General features: G+C 47.9%; 1 protein-coding gene across 3 annotated transcripts in view; it reads left to right on the top strand.

Annotated features, from left to right (window-relative positions):
- The window catches only part of Klhl18 (kelch like family member 18), a 50,444-nt gene that overhangs the window by 23,581 nt on the left and 9,938 nt on the right, over positions 1–16,925 (top strand). For 2 of the 3 annotated variants that reach the window (XM_055601589.1, XM_055601587.1), the window contains exons 3-7: positions 2,767–2,907; positions 8,342–8,540; positions 12,725–12,885; positions 14,217–14,353; positions 16,061–16,298. In XM_055601589.1, the coding sequence (XP_055457564.1) occupies positions 2,767–2,907; positions 8,342–8,540; positions 12,725–12,885; positions 14,217–14,353; positions 16,061–16,298 (876 nt within the window). The remainder of the gene's footprint in view (positions 1–2,766; positions 2,908–8,341; positions 8,541–12,724; positions 12,886–14,216; positions 14,354–16,060; positions 16,299–16,925) is intronic. The other variant, XM_055601588.1, reaches the window with a different exon arrangement.

Genomic DNA, 16,925 nt, shown 5'->3' with positions numbered 1-16,925 from the left:
GGAAGGAAGGAAGGAAGGAAGGAAGGAAGGAAGGAAGGAAGGAAGGAAGGCAGGCAGTGAAAGCTAGCAGAGGGCTGGGTGGTAGTCAGGAAAATGAGAAGTGAGCTGTCTGGAGGAACAGAACAGCCCTCCAGGCAAAGGGAGCAGCCAGGGCAAATGGTGATAGTGTGTACAGTGTTGGGACACAGTGAGGTAAGGCCAGGGTGAAATGTTATGAGAGAGATGGAGGGCCAGAGCTCTACAGCTGGAGTTTGGATTTCACTATCCATGAGAACAAACTCAAAGTTAGAAATAGCTCTCTAAAACTTTTCTTTTTATTTATTTATCTTTATTAACTTTACAGCCTGATTGCAGGTCCCCTTCCTCCTCTCCTCCCAGTTCTACCCTCAACACCCTTTCCCACAACCCTCCTTCCCCTTATTCTCAGAGAAGGGGAAGTCCCCTGTGGGTACTGACCCAGCCTGGTACATCAAGTTGCCGCAGGACTAGGCGCATCCTCTTCCACTGAGGCCAGACAAGGCAGCCCAGCCATGTGAAAGGGATCCAAAGGCAGGCACAGAGTCAGAGACGGCCCCCGCTCCAGTTGTTATCAGACCCACACGAAGAACAAAAGCTGCTCATCTGTTACATATGTGCAGGGGCCTAGGCCCAGCCCATGCATGCTCCTTGGTTGATGGTTGAGTCTTTGTGAGGCTCCACGGGCCCAGCCTAGTCTACTTCACAGCTCTTTTTGTGGTGTCCTTGATCCCTCCGGCTCCCTCAATCCTTGGCCCCCACTCTTCCACAGACTCCAGGAGCTCTGCCTATTGTTTGGCTGTGGGATAAAGCCTCCCAGAGGACAGCTATGCTAGGCTGCTGTCTGCAAGCATAGCAGAGTATCATCAATAGTTTGGGGATCGACTCTCTCCCATAGGGTGGGTCTCAAGTTGGGCCAGTCATTTTTTGGCCGTTCCCTCAATCTCTGCTCCATTTTTCTGCACTACTTGGTGACAGGACAAATTTTGGGTCAAAAGTTTTATGGGTGGGTTGGTGTTCCCCTCCCTCCACAGGAAGTTCCTCCTTCATCCCTAAACAACAATAGGGTTTTTTGTTGTTATTGTTATTGTTGTTTGTTGTTTTTGAGGTTTCTCTGTATAGCCCTGGCTGTCCTGGACTCCCTTCTAGCATCAAACTCACAGAGATCCACCTTTCTCTGCCTCTGGAGTTTGGGGATTAAAGGCACGCATCATACCACCCAGCCTACAACAATATTTTTTAGAAAATTATGATGGCAATAAGATGATAATAGTTATGGCGTCTGCTAATAAAGGCAATAAAGTAGAACATATTTTAGTGTTGAGTTATACAGCAACTACCCAAGACAGTAAACATGAAGTTAGTATAGCAGAATGAGACAGGGCTTAATAAATAATTTTATGATTTTGTCCACATAGTTTACCTATATAGATGAACAGATAAGCAAAACTAGAAAGATAATCACCATTAACTTTTCAATAGTGAGTTTATAAATGATTATGGGAACAGTTATTCAGTTCTTGTTGTTTGTTGGTTGGTTGGTCTTTTTTCAAGACAGGTTTTCTCTGTGTAGTCTTGGCTGTTCTGGACTCACGTTGTAGACCAGGCTGGTCTCAAACTCAGAGATCTGTCTGCCTCTGCCTCTCTGAGAGCTGGGATTACAGGCGTGTACCACCATGCTTGGCTTTTTGTTTGTAAACCAGACTGGCCTACCTCTGATTCCTAAGTGCTGGAGTTAAAGGTGTATACCGCCACACCTGGCTAGGTTAATCTTTGGCTGTGGTGAAATAGAATAAATATATTCTCAGATAGATTTTGTTTGTTTGTTTTGAGATGTAGTCTCACTATAGCCTAGGCTAGACTTTGAACTTGGGATCCTTCTGCCTCAAATCAAAATGCATTATAGGCATGTGCTGCCATACCCAACTCAGCTAAATGGATTTTTTTAATTTGCTGTTTATTTGTGTACATGTGTGACTGTGTGAGTGTATGCACATGTATGGGTGTGCAGGTGAGTGTGCCTGTGATAGACCCGTGAATACTAGAAAAGGGTATCAGATTTCTAGGAGCCAGGACTTCAGGCATTTGTGTGACTTGCATATGGATGCTGGGATCCAAACTCAGGTCCTTATGATTGCACAGTAAGCACTCTTACCCAGAGTCATCTCTCCAGCCTCTAGATGAAATTTTGAACAGGCTCATCTATTCTTTGGGTAGTTTCTTCATCAGTGTTCTATTCCTATGAAGAGACACCATGACCACCACAACTATCTTCAGGTAGTGTCTTCATCAGTGCTCTGTGGGTGTGAAGAGACCATGACCACCACAACTCGTATAACAGAAAGCGTTTAGTTGGGGCTTATTACAGTTTCAGAGGTTTAGTCCATTATCATCATGGCAGGAACATGGTAACACACAGGCAGCCATGGTGCTGGCTGAGGAGTTCTATATCCATCTGGGTCTGCAGGCAGCAGGAAGAGACACTGCAACTGGCTTGAACTTTTGAACCCCACAGCTCACCCCAATGACACGCTTCCTTCAAGAAGGCCACACCTCCTCCAACAAAGCCACTCCTTCTAATCCCCCTCAAGTGGTGCCAGCGCCTGATGACCAAGCATCCAAATCTATGAGCCAATGGGGCCATTCTTATTCAAACCACCATAGGTAGTCATGTCAGTTCAGTTAGGACCAAGTGACTGTGGGCCAAGACTCTTCTCTGGAGAGCTCTCATGCTTTTTCTCTTCCTTCTAGTGCCCTGGAGGCTCTCATCAACTTCGCATATAATGGCAACCTTGCTATCGACCAGCAAAATGTGCAGTCACTGCTGATGGGAGCAAGCTTCCTGCAGCTGCAGAGCATCAAAGACGCTTGCTGTACATTCCTCCGAGAAAGGTGAGCAAAGCAGATGCTGCAGACCATGTCTATTCTGGACCCCTGCCACCTTGCTGGGTCACTGGTATGTCTGGAGTTTTTTGAACAGTGAGTTGGGAATATTACTCCGTAGAGATGGCATTTTTTTACCAATCTCTATGGGCATTCACATAGCCCTACCTGCATGCTTGTGACATGATATAGACTCTTTTTCACCATCCTTCTTGAATCTAACCAGCTGTCAATTTAGCTAATTGACCACTTTTTTTCTTAAATTTAAATTTAAAAATTTTTGAGAATTTATTGGTTCTATATGTACCAACCCTCTCCCTCCTGCAACTCTTCCCATGTGCTTCTCCCTCTCAAATTATGACTTCTTTTTCTTATATTATTTGTGTGTGTGTGTGTGTGTGTGCTTAAATACAGTCTGTTAAGTCCATTTAGTGTTGCTCATAACTTAGCTAACTTCTAACCAAACTAATTTTGTGGAGATCAGAAACCAAGGGGAAGGGGGATGAGTGGCAATGGAGCCCGCACAGAATCCCGGGAACCAGACTCCGGAGACCAGACTCAAAGGTGCAGATCTAACTTTATTATCCAGTGTAAAGGCCTTTAAACGATTGAAGGCCAATCAGACCATCCCTCACTAGCCTCATGCACCAGCAACAATCAGGTTGGTGCAACTAGAAGGAAATGTGGGGGTTGGGGGAGCCAAGGTCACCTCAGGAGGCTTCTGTAAAGAAGGGGAAGCAGTCACCGCCCTAGCCTCAGATCCATTTTGAGACTTCACTATTGTGCTAGGAGTCCCTAGTGGCTCAGCACTGTGTGCAGTGGATCAGGACCTTTCGAGGAGTCGTAGGAGTCGCTGACACTTCATTCGCCATTCCCTATGGGCCTCCAAAAAGCTTACCTCAACATTCCCTGCATAGTTTCTTGTTTGGCACTCCTGACTGTTCCATAGCCATCTCCATGTTTGTTCAGACACTTAACCCTCCATGAGTTTCTTGACCTTTTTTTTACTGCAGATCATTCAGAGCCCACCTATTTCTGTCCACTGGGAGTAGTCATCATTTGGCCTTTTAGGGTGATGATGTCATGGATTATACTCCCACTGTTCCGCTTCTCGGCAAAGGATTTCATGGGTTCTTCTGTGACCTTTTAACTGATCAGATAAGGCCTTTTGTTCCCCTTAGGGGCAGTCCTCTGTCCTAAGCTGAAGGCCATTTAATCACCAGAGATTCGGGGGTGAGAGTTAGGGCTAGGCCATACAAAAGCATGGAAAATCCAGAAGAGCTCTTCTGTGTATGTTGTTGGTCCAAGGTCAGCCTCGTAATCAGCATTCCTTCCACCTCAGCTCTGCCCTCAAGAGCATCCTCTCAGAGCCGACCTCTCCTCCCGCTTCCACTCTACCAGGCCTCCTCACTGAGACCTTGTGCAGGCTGTCCACATCCTCCCTTCGTGGTGCCTGGGGCATCACTGAGCGCTGTCATGTGAACACCTATACATATCCAAGGTAGTGATGCCTCAAAGGCAGAGGTGCCCGTCAGCTAGCTGCAGCATAAACACCTTCACCTTGAGGTCAAGGGTTCCATGTTAGGTGTTGCAGGTGCAGCCCCAGAGCCAGGCTTGTCCCTGCCTTAGGATACCCTCTAGAGCAGGCTGGAGGGACATTGCCACACATAGATACACACACACACACACACACACTCACACTCTTCCCTAATCATTGTAGGCACACACGCAGTTGCACACACACACACTGTTTGCTAATCATCTTGTGCCTGAGGACAGACTGGGCTTGATTGATCGCTTTGTTTCCATAGAATTTGGAAAGTGACTTTCAGATAGAGTGGGAGCTTCCAGTTGCCAGTCTTTACACCTTCATCATTGGACAACAGCGCCGCCTAGGGGCTCTTGAGGTCATCACTGTAACACCAGGCTCACTACCATAGGCACTTTTCTCTTACAGTTGCTGAACTGCTGAATGTGCTGGTGCACAGCCTTAGTCCCTGAGCCCGGGAGACAGGGACAGGTGGAGCTGTGTGAGGCCAACCTGACCTGCGTATCTGGGCCAGAGCGACCTAATGAGACTCTTATCTCAGACAACAACAAAGACGCTGAACAGTTATTTCCTTCTTTTTGAGATCTGTGTCACCATTGTGACCCAGGCTGGCCTTAAGGTCACGGCAGTCCTCCTGCCTTCACCTCCCAAGTGCTGGGATTATAGATGTGTGTCACCTCATCTGGCAAAACAGTCACTTTATTTTGACCAAGTGCCGTGTCTGCTTGTCTAAGTCAAATCTGAGGACCAACCACCTCGTCATAAAGCCTGATATTGAGTCTATCTTCAGTGTTTTTTCATTCCTTCCTGTCCAGGACCCAGGCTGCTACTTCATTACTGCCTTCCCTCCTGTCACAAGCCCCAGAGGCTTGGCTTGCTTTCTGTTTTCTCTCCAGTTTCTGTCTCTTCAGCCTAGCTGTAGAATGTGTGAGGTTTTCAGCTCCCTTGTTCCAGGTACATTTGAGGACAAATGTGGTCTTCCTTGTTTGAAGGTTTGGTTGTCAGTGCCTTGAGGAAAACCATTTTGGGCATGAGGGCATAGAGAGCTGCAATGGCAGCATAGTTCTGAGCTTGCCTGGCCTATTGGCTCTATTACCTGATTCCTGCTTCTAACCAGGAAGTTGCAGTTGATTGATTGATTGATTGATTGATTGATTTGTCTTGTGACACCTGTCCTGAGGCCTGTGCTCCTCGTTCCCCTCACTGTCTTGTCTGTGCACGCCATACACTGATTTTGTTTCCTTGGCCTCAGAAAACTCAGTGAGGAGCCAGGAGTGGCCCCTTGTGCCTGTCATTGAACACTCAGAAGACTGAAGCAAGAGGGTGGCCTCAGATTTGAGGCCACTCCTTGGACTACGTAATGAGTTCCAGGATAGCCCAGACTCAATGGAAAGTAAAGCTAGGGAAATGGGACTCCCCAGAGACCACTGCTGTCGCTGAGACTTCAGAACCATGCTGGCTTTGTCTGAGAGTAAGAAAAGCAAATATGATAGAACTAAACATGATAAACTAAACTAAAACAGCAGCCAGCTTCATACCAGGCACTGTGCTGAGCACTTTTGCCTACATTCATTATGTTTGCGTGGTGTGTGTGTGTGTGTGTGTGTGTGTGTGTGTGTGTGTGTGTGTGTTTTACATGGGCACCCATGTGCTATGATGTGCATGTAGAGATCAGAGGACAGCTCATGGGAGTTGATTCTCTCCTCCTTCCTGTAGGTCCTAGGGGTGACCCAAGGCTGTTGTCAGGCTTTGTAACAGGCTCCTTTGTCTACTGTCTCACTGGTCTGAAAACATTACTTTTTAAATTTTATCCTTTTTTTTTTTTTTTTTTCGTGTTTGTTGACACTATTTATTTGGAGAGGGGCATGCATGCCACGGTGAATGCGTGGCGGTCAGAGAACAGCTTTCGGGAGTGACGGAGCCTCCCTTCCCCTTGTGAAGGCAGGGTCTCTCTCATTTCTGCTGCCGTGCTGAGAGCTCTAGGCTAGCTAGCCCATAAATTTTAAGTCTCTTGTCTCTGCCTCCAATCTCACAGGCATGCTGGGATATCCAATGTATACCACTACATATGGCTTTTTAGTGGGTCCTGGGGGGTAAAGCTCACGTCATCTGGCTTGCACAGCTAATGTTTTTATCCATTGAGTTATCTCCCTGGGCAAGTTTTGTTTCTTTGAAACAAGGTCATGTGTAGTCCAGGTTAACCTCAATTCCCTGATCCTCCTGCCTTCATTTCCAGAGTGCTAGGATTACAGGTATGCACCACCATGCCTGGCCTTTTTTCATTTGTCTTTAGAGATTGTGTGGCCCAGAGTGGCCTTAAGCTTCTGAGCTCAAGTGGTTCTCCTGCCGTAATTACTGTTCCAATTACTGGGACTACAAGGCACACACCGCCACACCCGGCTCCTACATTCTTTTCTAATCATAGCTCTAGTTCTAATAGGTGCATAGTTATCACCATCTTTTCTCTGTAGAAAAGAAACAATACTTCAGAGAACTTAAGGAACACGCCCAGGTTCCTCAGAGAGGGACAGGATCAGGACTTCCCAGGCTCTGATGAGTACATGTCTGCCCTGGTGTTACAGCTAGAAGCAAGAGGCCCGCCTTCAATCTCGGCCCCTCCACTCCTTGTTAAAGAACTAGAAACATATTTCTTGGTTTCCCTGGGCCTCTGTTTTCCACGATAAAATGAGCAATCTGCAGAGTTGACTTTAAAGATTGTTTGTGTCTGTCTGACTGTCTATGTGTGTATGTGAGTCTATGCCATGTGTGTGCCGATGCCCTCTGAGACCAGAAGAGGACATTAGATCTCTTGAGGCTGGAGCATGAGGTTGTGCAGCACCAGACATGGGTGCTGGAGACTGAACTCAATTTTTCTGGAAGAGCAGTAAGTGCTCTTAACCTCTGAGCCTTCTTCCTAGTCCTTCAAAAAGACTTTTAAAGAACTGAAGGTGGAGTTCGGTGGTCGAGTGTTTGCCTCCATGTGCAAGGTCCTGAATTCCATCCCTAGCAACCTCAAAAGAAGTATAAACAGGGAACTAGAGGAATGGTTCTGCCGCTCTTCCAGAGGACCCAGCGCCCACACAGGGCAGCTGAATGTAACTCCAGCTCCGCACCATCCAGCAACCCTGGCCTCTGCAAGCACTTGCATGCAGGTGCATATACTCACACAGACACACACGTATATGTAATTAAAGGTGATTTAGGTCATTTTTAAAAGTATAACAATTCTGCAGAATGGGTATAAAAAGCCTAGGAAAAGCCAGGTGCGGTGGTACATACCTTTAATCCCAACACTTGGGAGGCGGAGGCTGGTAGATCTCTGAGTTTAAGGCCAGCCTGGTCTGTGATATACAGGGCTACACAGAGAAACTGTGCCTCAAAAACTTAAAAAAAAATTAAAAAGGCTTAGCAAAGTATTTTAGTCACTAAAATGATAAATAAAGCAGTTTCTAGGGTTCTGACCTCTTAGGACCTCCTCTACCTAAAAAAAAAAAAACAAAGAAAAAGAAATGTGTGATGGCCCCCGTGTCTCTTCCATGCCTCTAGTGCCTTCCTGGTGCCTAGAGATCGAGTAGTGCCCTGGATATCGAAGAAACCATGGCATCCGGGTTGGTGACAGGGCTTCCCAGCGCATGCTCTCCTGCCTTCTCGTGTGACAGTTACTCCACAGGACCATGCGCCAAGATGCAAAGACTTGAGGCTAACCCATCTTCAGTGAACACCTTTATAAGAGTCGTGGAGAGGGCTACCTGATACCACTGGGCGTTTCCAGCAAAGCTGGGGCAGACTTTAATTGTCGTCCCATGGCTGTACTCAAAACCATTCCAAGAGTGACTGGAGGTAACCGGAAGTCCTTCCTTCCTCTAATCGTTTTCTTTTCATCTTCTTCGGAAGGCTTCATCCAAAGAACTGCCTGGGCGTGCGCCAGTTTGCGGAGACAATGATGTGCGCCGTGCTGTACGACGCGGCCAACAGCTTCATCCACCAGCACTTTGTGGAGGTGTCTCTGTCCGAAGAGTTCCTGGCCCTGCCCCTGGAGGACGTGCTGGAGCTGGTGTCTCGGGATGAGCTGAACGTGAAGTCAGAGGAGCAGGTCGGTGAGCAGGGCAGCGCTCTACGCAGGCACAGGGCATATTCCGTCCCTCCTTCCTTCTTTAAAACAAGCGACGAATATACAGTTTTTATGTATTGTGGGGTTTGTTTTGTTACATGTATTTTTTTCCCAAAACCTTTCTTATATTTTAGTATCTAAGTAAATATCTAGATACTATTACTAGTATCTAAGTAATAGTATATTTATCAGCTACATTTTTCTTATTCTTAGAGCTTGGGTTAATTCCAATATTTTTAAATTTTTATTTATTTATGTGTTTTATGTACTCTGCCTGCATGTACACCTCCCCTACATGCCAGAAGAGGGAATCAGATCCCAGTGTAGATGGTGGTGAGCCACCATGTGGTTGCTGGGAATTGAACTCAGGACCTCTAGAAGAGCATCCTTAACAGCTGAGCCATCTCTACAGCCCTTCGGTATTTATTATTAGAAATAATAATTACCAGCCAGGCTCGGTGTCGCACGCCTGTGGTCACAGCAGCCAGGGAGGCAGAAGCAGGCGATCTATGTGAGTTCAAGGCCAGCCTGGTCTACAGAGCAAGTCCAGAACAGCTAAGGCAGAGAAACCCTGTCTTGAAAAATCAAAGAGAGAGAGAAGAAAGAAATAATAATTGCCATAAACTGGAAATCAAGCACTTGAATTTGGATGAGGTGTTTTTGTTAAGGCAAGAGAAATTATACATCATTAAATATTGATGGGACTTTCCAGAGGAGCGGGGAGAATTGATGATACAAGGGAAATGAGAAAATGGTAGCTGGGTGGTGTTCTGAAGTGAGAAGAATCAACGTCCAAGGCAGCAGGGGTTCAACATTATTAGACAGGAGCAAAAGCCTTCTGCATCCAAAGCAGCCCAAGGAAAAGGCAATGTGCACAGCCAAATGCAGGGAGATGCTAGAAGACATCTCTTGTTGACATCCTTCTCTGGTTTGTTTTCATCTTCTCAGCTTAGAATGAGCATGAGGGAAAAGTAGTAGAAATCTGGGGGAAATGAGATTAGGGTCTGGGCAGTGTGGGGAGATGGAGAGGGCTTGCAGGGAAGCAGGGCCTGAAGCTTCAAGCACTCAGCTGTGTGGTCTGTCCTGTCAGAGTCATATGTTGGAGCTGGTAGAGAAAAAAGGCACACTGAGTTTGAAGAGCTGGACTTTGAGGACTGGAGAGATGGTTCAGTGGTTAGGACACTTTCCGTTCTTCCAGAGGGTCCAGGTTTGGTTCCCTCACATTGGGTGGCTCACAGCCACCTGTACTATATATAGCCCCAGGGGATCCATCACCCTCTTCTGTCCTATGGGAACCTCCACATACACCTGACATACATTCACTCACTCACACACACATAAGTAAAAATAAATCTTGTTTTTAAGTGCTGGCCTTCTCGAGGCTGGAGTTTTTTCTTTTTTTCAAGTGAGCATGAGAAAAGGAGGTAGGAGTGGCACAGGAATGGAGGACACCCGGGTGGCAACCCCTGGAACACAGGTCAGCAGAGAGGTGAGGAAACAGAACAGATCTGAAGAGCTGGAAAGGGGGTGGGGCGGCATGAGGCAATCAGAGGGGCCTTGTGAGCTGGGAGAGGTGATGAAGTGTGGGGGCACGTAAAGCCGTACAGTCAGTTTAGCTCACCTGCCTACCATGAGCAAAGCCCTCGGTGCAGCCCCCAGTGCCACCTGAAGATGTGGCTGTGCACACCTGGGACCCCAGTCCTGGGAGGTGAAGGCAGCGGAATTACAAGTTTAAGGTCATCTTCATCTGTATAACAAGCTTGGGCTGCACGTGTTGCCACACATCTTTAATCTCAGCATGTGGGAGGCAGAGATAGGATCTCTGTGAGTTTGAGACCAGCCTGTTCTACATAGCGAGTTCCAGACCAGCTATGTGGTGAGACTCTGTCTCCAAAACATGTTGGAAACCAGCCTGGGCTTCATGAAACCCTGTTTCAAAACACACATACACCCACACACATACCACACACAAATATATACACTCTTGCACATACACACATACATACACACACACACACACACACACACACACACACTAAGAAATTGGGAAGCTCTTAAAAGCTGTTTATAACCATCGTGCATGGCAGAGCTATTGATAAAGCAAAGTAAGATTCTTGGAGTGGTCAAGAAAAAGTAAAAGCCGAGTGACATCAGCCAGAAAAAGAGCAAAGATGTTCTTCTGTATCAGCAAGGGTATAGAGTAGGTAGACTTAGGAGGACAGCGCATGCTGTTTGGGACAGAATGGTGAGGGCTGGCAGTGATGGACCCTGAATACAGAGTAAGGAAACACCTGGGGATTCACTACTGTGCTTGATCCACTGAGACGTCCAGTCAGAATCTGAGCCTCTCAGGATAGTTATAACCAAGAGCCCTGGCCTGGACTCAGGAAATGACTCAGTGCTTCAGTGGGTGAGGAGCTTATCTTACAAGCCGAGTTTGAATCCTCAGAGCTTGCGTCCAGCTAGGCACAGCTATGGCCTCTGTGGTCCAGTGCTCTCGCTGTAAGAAGGCAAGCAGAGGCAGAGATCCCGAGAAGCTTGCAGCCCAGCTAGTGTGGTGGGCACAGTTAGCAAACAGCAGAGACCTGAGATGTTGTGGCACACACGCACGTGTCCCCACAATTCGGGGAGGGGGGTCTGCTGTGAATGGTGTCAAGTGGGAGATCTGGGAATGAGAAAATAAAGAAGACAGAAAGCTGGGACCCAGAGGCTTTGCATAAACTAATAACTTATACCAAGCAGATTTATTAAGAATTATAGCATTCTGCCTGGCTGGTGGCACACCTTTAATCCTAGCACTCAGGAGGCAGAGGCAGGAGATCTCTGAGTACAAAGCCAGCCTGGTCTACAGAGTGAGTTCCAAGACAGCCAAGGCTATACAGAAAAACCCTATCTCAAACAGACAAACAAAGAATAGCATCTTGTTTTTGTTTGTTTGTTTCGAGACAGGGTTTCTCTGTGTAGCCTTGGTTGTCCTGCACTCACTTTGTAGACCAGGATGGCCTCAAACTTAAAAAGATACGCCTGCCTCAACCTCCCAGAGTGCTGGGATTACAGGTGTGTACCACCACGCCCAGCTTTGAAGAATAGCATCTTATTCTTATGTTTAGAGGGAGGAAATGGACCACCGGTCAGCAGAAACCTAAATCAGACAATGTTGGCAAGTGAGCACAGGATAGCTCAGACACAGCTGCCTCGGGACTGACAACTGAAGTCTTTCAGGGGAAAGTCGATTTCCCAGGAACCAAAACCTTAATACTTTCGCCTGGGCCCAGCCCCATACTGGACTTACCACTGGACAAGGACAGAACCACGGTTCCTTTTGTCCTTTCATCAGCGCCTCTGAGAAAGTCTTGGATTGGCCTAGCTCCCAACACTAGGAGGCAGCCATTGAAATGTTAACACAAACTCAGCTAAATTTCTTAAATATCTGAAGATATTCTGTCCCACTGTTGAATATTAGTGACTAGTAGAGATCCTGAGCTCAGCAGCATGGTACCTCATCCTAAGAACAGAGCTTCCTCTGCTATCAATGTGTCCTGGGACAGCTCACATTGGTTTATTTGAGTGGCAGTCTGTGAGGTCTGAGGGGCTTCCAGCAGTGATATTCCTGTGGCTGGAGGTGCTAAGAAGGCTCCTAGGGGAAGCTACATCTTGAGCTAGACTTTAGAGAGGAGAAGAAGGAGAAAAGCAGCCATTCGAGGTTGGACAGTATAAGCAGAGGAAGTGGCCTGGCCTGCCTGGCATAAGAATGTAGAGCTGGTAGGGTGCAAGAGCGCCAGGGAGAAAGAGAAATCAACATTTTACTGTGATGCAGAAAAGAAATGATAATGAAAGCTAGGAAGCTTTTATAGTAACATAGGTTTACATTAAGAATAGGCATAAGCTTGCTGTGGTCTCTCCCACACCTGTAATTCTAGCACTTGGATCTTGAGTTCTTCTAGGCCAGCCTGGGCTGCATAGAAAACCCTGTCTCAAAAACAAAAGACTGGACCTGAGAGCATAGCTAGAGAAGTGTAAAGAAAGCTATGGATTCCCGACAGGAGTAGGAGGAAAGATGGATTGCCTGAGGACCTGTTTCAGTGGAGGCAGTGGAAGAACGGGGCCTGGGGGGCAGGAGTGTGGTCTCCGCGTAGCTGTGAGAGCATCTGCTCTTTGTCCCATAGGTTTTTGAAGCTGCATTGGCCTGGGTCAGGTCCGACCAGGAGCAGAGGGGACCGTGCCTGCCCGAGCTGCTGTCCAATATCCGCCTGCCTCTTTGCCGGCCCCAGTTTTTATCAGACCGCGTGCAGCAAGATGAGCTGGTGCGGTGCTGCCACAAATGCAGGTAAGTGTGGGTAGGCTTGTCCGCGGTGCTCCCCAGCGCCCGGCAAAGCAGAGGGCTCAGCTGCCCCTACTAGCTCAGCGGAAGGGTTGGAGCAGTGGCTCTTAATTCACGGTGCCTGAATTGCACAAGACACACACATGGCTGAGAGAGATGCCATGTGGGAGCAAAGGGGTCTTTTCTTTCCTAAGTTACCTGTATGCTCTTCATCTTCATCCACTGAGAGTTTGAGTGTACTGGGTCTGTGTTGCCTAGCTGGGCCTTACCCACACTGGCAACTGACCGGATAGTACAAAAATGGGATTTCCTGGGGCTCCTCATCTTCTTCATAAATAGTAGCTAGTGCAGTAGTCTCTGGTGAGTGATGGAAAAGGGAGGTCTCATGTACCAGTGTGTGCAGCTCTACCAGAGCCACCAGCACAGTTAGGAAGATGGGTTGTTATGCAACGGAAGCAGAGAAAAAGGCCTGTCTTTCCAGTTGCTTGTTATATCACAGTCCAATGTTGGGTTTTGTTTTTCTCCTTTGCTGACAAGATTTTTACACATACTCCGTTCTGCATTATTTCACTCCCAGTTGGGATCAGCAGGTCCAGGGGGAGGTCCATGTCATGGTGCAGGCTTTGTGATGGTGTCAGGTTGGAGGGAGCAGGAGCCCTGTGCCACACAGTCTGCAGGATAATATTGAGGCATAGGAGCTATTCTGTCAGCAGTAGGTAACTATCAAAAAAGGTTCTCAGAAAAATCAAAGTGCTCTGTGGTTTGGAAGGGCTGGAGAGGCAGGCTGGAAGTGGGGAGCCCATCTGGAGCACTTGGCAGCAGTTGCCACAGTGCACGTGAGGGGTGATTGCTGGGAGGGTGTGAGCGATGGCATGGTCACAGGGGCAGGAAGGAAGAGCTAGGTCTGAATACTGGAAGGAAATAGGCTGCTTGAGCTTCCCCCAGCACTTCCATTTTAGCCCTTACACTATTTTTCAAAATCACACCTGACCTGTGCCTGTCAGAGGCGGCCTCTGCTCATTTTGCTTCCTCGCTTTTGGGTATGTCTCAGTGGCCTTACATGGTATCCCCTGATCTCACCTGAGTTCTTCAACATTGAACCTCACATAAAAGGGTTGGGGATAGAGCACAGTAGTAGAGCATTCAGGCGTGTGTGTGGCCCTTGATTCAATCCCCAGAATGAGAGATGGACAGACAGATACTGATAGACCAAATTTTCCAGAAGACTTTTCCTAGATGTCTCTACAGTGAGGTATGGAGGACCCAGGCTCAGAAGTGTAAATGTAGACCAAGGTGGGAGGGTGCCTCCTCGCCTAGCATCTTGCACTTTATTTCAGAGACCTGGTAGATGAAGCGAAGGACTATCACCTCATGCCAGAGCGCCGGCCCCACCTGCCAGCTTTCAGGACTCGGCCTCGCTGCTGCACATCCATTGCTGGCCTCATCTACGCCGTGGGGGGCCTCAACTCAGCAGGTATCTTGCAACTCCCCCTTGCAGAGCCCTTCCTAGGACTCTTTGAATGAAGGCGCACGGCAGGCTGGCCTGGGTGTTCTGCTCTGTCTCCTGTCCTTATTTTAATATAGTTGCCCTAGAGTGGAGCTTATTACATATTCATAATATTGAATTGATGTCAGTGCTAATGGTGCCTTAAAGAGTTGGTCTTGACAGTCCAACTCATGGGCTGACACACGCCCATGATCCCAGCACTTGGGTCATGGAGATAAGAGGGTTGTGAGTTCGAGGCCCCTGAGTTACACAGTAAGACTGTCTCAAGAAGAAAGACGGACTATGTAGCACCTGCTTGCAATGTTAGTACTTAATAATGAGATGCAGGAGGATGACTTACTGCCCGTCTCAACAACAACAGAGGGGGCCAGAGAGAGAGAGAAGCTGGGCACAGTGCCATCCACACCTGCTAATCCCAGCACTTGGAAGGGTCCCAAGGCCCAGGGCAGCCTGGGCTACATAGTGATACGCTGTCTCAGAGTCATGTATGTCACCACAGCTGAAATTTACAGCTGGGAAGTTGAAGCCCAGGGAACATGGGCAGTGTACACACTCTGCAAGGTCAGAGCAAGGACTAGGATTCATCCTGACGCTAAAACTGGCACTCCCCATAGTGTTTATTATCTGCAGCATTTACTCGGCTCTAGAGTAATCGGAGACAGTAATCAGGCTGTTACAACCAGTCTGAAATTATCCAGGACCCCAGGCTGTGGATAGCCCAGCTCTGTAATTCTAATTCTTCCTGCTGCCTCTTGTGAAGCCCCGACACATCTTCTGTCCACCCGTTATCAGCAGCTTGACCACACACTGAAATTCCAGCACTTCAAAGGTTGAGGCAGAGGCTCTTGGGTTTGAGGCCAGCCTGGGCTACAGGTACTGAGACTCTGCCTCCAAAACAAACCCACACAAAACCACCATTGTCCATGGCCCTGTATCATATACAGTCACATTTCTGGGAAAGTCTCTAGAGGGGCAGGGAGTTCAGTTTTGTTTTAAGTTAGGAACGGTGGCCAGCAGCCTTGTGCTTACTAACAGTGTGGCCTGGAAAAGGTAAGTCTTCAGTAACGAGCACCAGAGGGCATCAAGCTCTGGGCGCGCCCAGGCAACAGGGAATGGAGTTGTTTGAGTTGCTAAATCACAGTCTGAGGAGGGTGGAAGGGTTCAAATGATCATTCCTGGTCCCTGTGACGAGTGTGTACTGAGTTCTCAGTATATTCTAGAGCCATGCTGGCTGCTGTATCTATCATGTCATTTAATCCACATGGCAGCCCTGATAGCCTTTAATTTCACATTCCGAACAGGATGAGGACACAAAGCAGCTTGTGTAGTCATTAGAATAAGTGGCAGTTAGCATTAGGACCTGCGCCCTTCATTCTGGGTATGCTTCCTGCATTGACCAAACATTCTACCCATTTGCCCTTTTTGTTTGTTTGTTTGTTTGTTTGGCGATTGCAGCAAGAGGCTTACCTGGTTATAACCGAAAACTAGTCTCACATAAAAGCAAGTGCCTCCCATCGATTCTAAAACCTTTACCGTAGCCAGAGTCTTTAGTGGGCCCACTTACTCTGAGTAATTCATGGGCAGAGCTAATAGAACGGAGTCAGATGTTCCAGATAGTCAATTCCCAGTAGCTGTGATCTAAACAAGTGGTCTCATTTGTTTTAATTTGAGTAGCAAATTTTTATGCAGGTGATTCCCTGAATGTGGTGGAAGTGTTCGACCCCATCGCCAACCGCTGGGAAAAGTGCCATCCCATGACAACAGCCCGCAGCCGTGTGGGCGTGGCTGTGGTGAACGGGCTTCTCTATGCTATCGGGGGCTATGACGGCCAGCTGCGGCTGAGCACGGTGGAGGCCTACAATCCCGAGACGGACACATGGACCAGAGTGGGGAGCATGAATAGCAAGCGAAGGTATTCTGGAAGCCACATGCAGGCTGAACACACACACTGAGCATCTGGGGAGCCCCACATAGGGGCACGTAATAAAGTGAAGTGCAAGCTTTGGCCTGGGGAAGCCCTGCGGCCGGGCCAGCCACTGCAGCACCTCCTGGGAGCAAGCCCCCATCTGCTTAAGCGTAAAATACCTGCCTTGACCTTTAAGGAACGTGGGGAGCCAAGACATGGACATGTGGAAGTTGTAATGTTATGTAAGTGCCAGCTAAGGACTGAAAATGTGTGTTATGGAAGATTCCAGGAGGGCGAGAGACTGGACTGGAACATCTGGACGATCTCAGGGAAGAGGTGGGATTAAAGTGGAAACCTGAAGGATAAGGAGATTTAACCTCATTAGTAATGGAGACAACCCAAGGTGTTTTTCTTTGTGCCTTCTTTCTCTTGCCATACATCCGCTCTCACTGCCCTGGAAGCGCATGAATTAGGCACGTGTGTACATGCAAGGTGGACTGAACCGTACATCATCTAACACGGTCTAGCTCTCCCATGTCTCCACCACATTTCCGTGAGATGTATAATTAGAGAACATCACGATGGTGCCCAGGTTAGACCTTCTCAGTCCAGAGATGACAGGCTGCTTATTCC

The sequence above is a fragment of the Psammomys obesus genome, unplaced genomic scaffold (genome assembly GCF_907164565.1).
Source record: "Psammomys obesus unplaced genomic scaffold, mPsaObe1.curated_primary_1811, whole genome shotgun sequence".
Classification (NCBI taxonomy): domain Eukaryota; kingdom Metazoa; phylum Chordata; class Mammalia; order Rodentia; family Muridae; genus Psammomys; species Psammomys obesus.
This window is presented reverse-complemented; position numbering and strand designations above follow the sequence as displayed.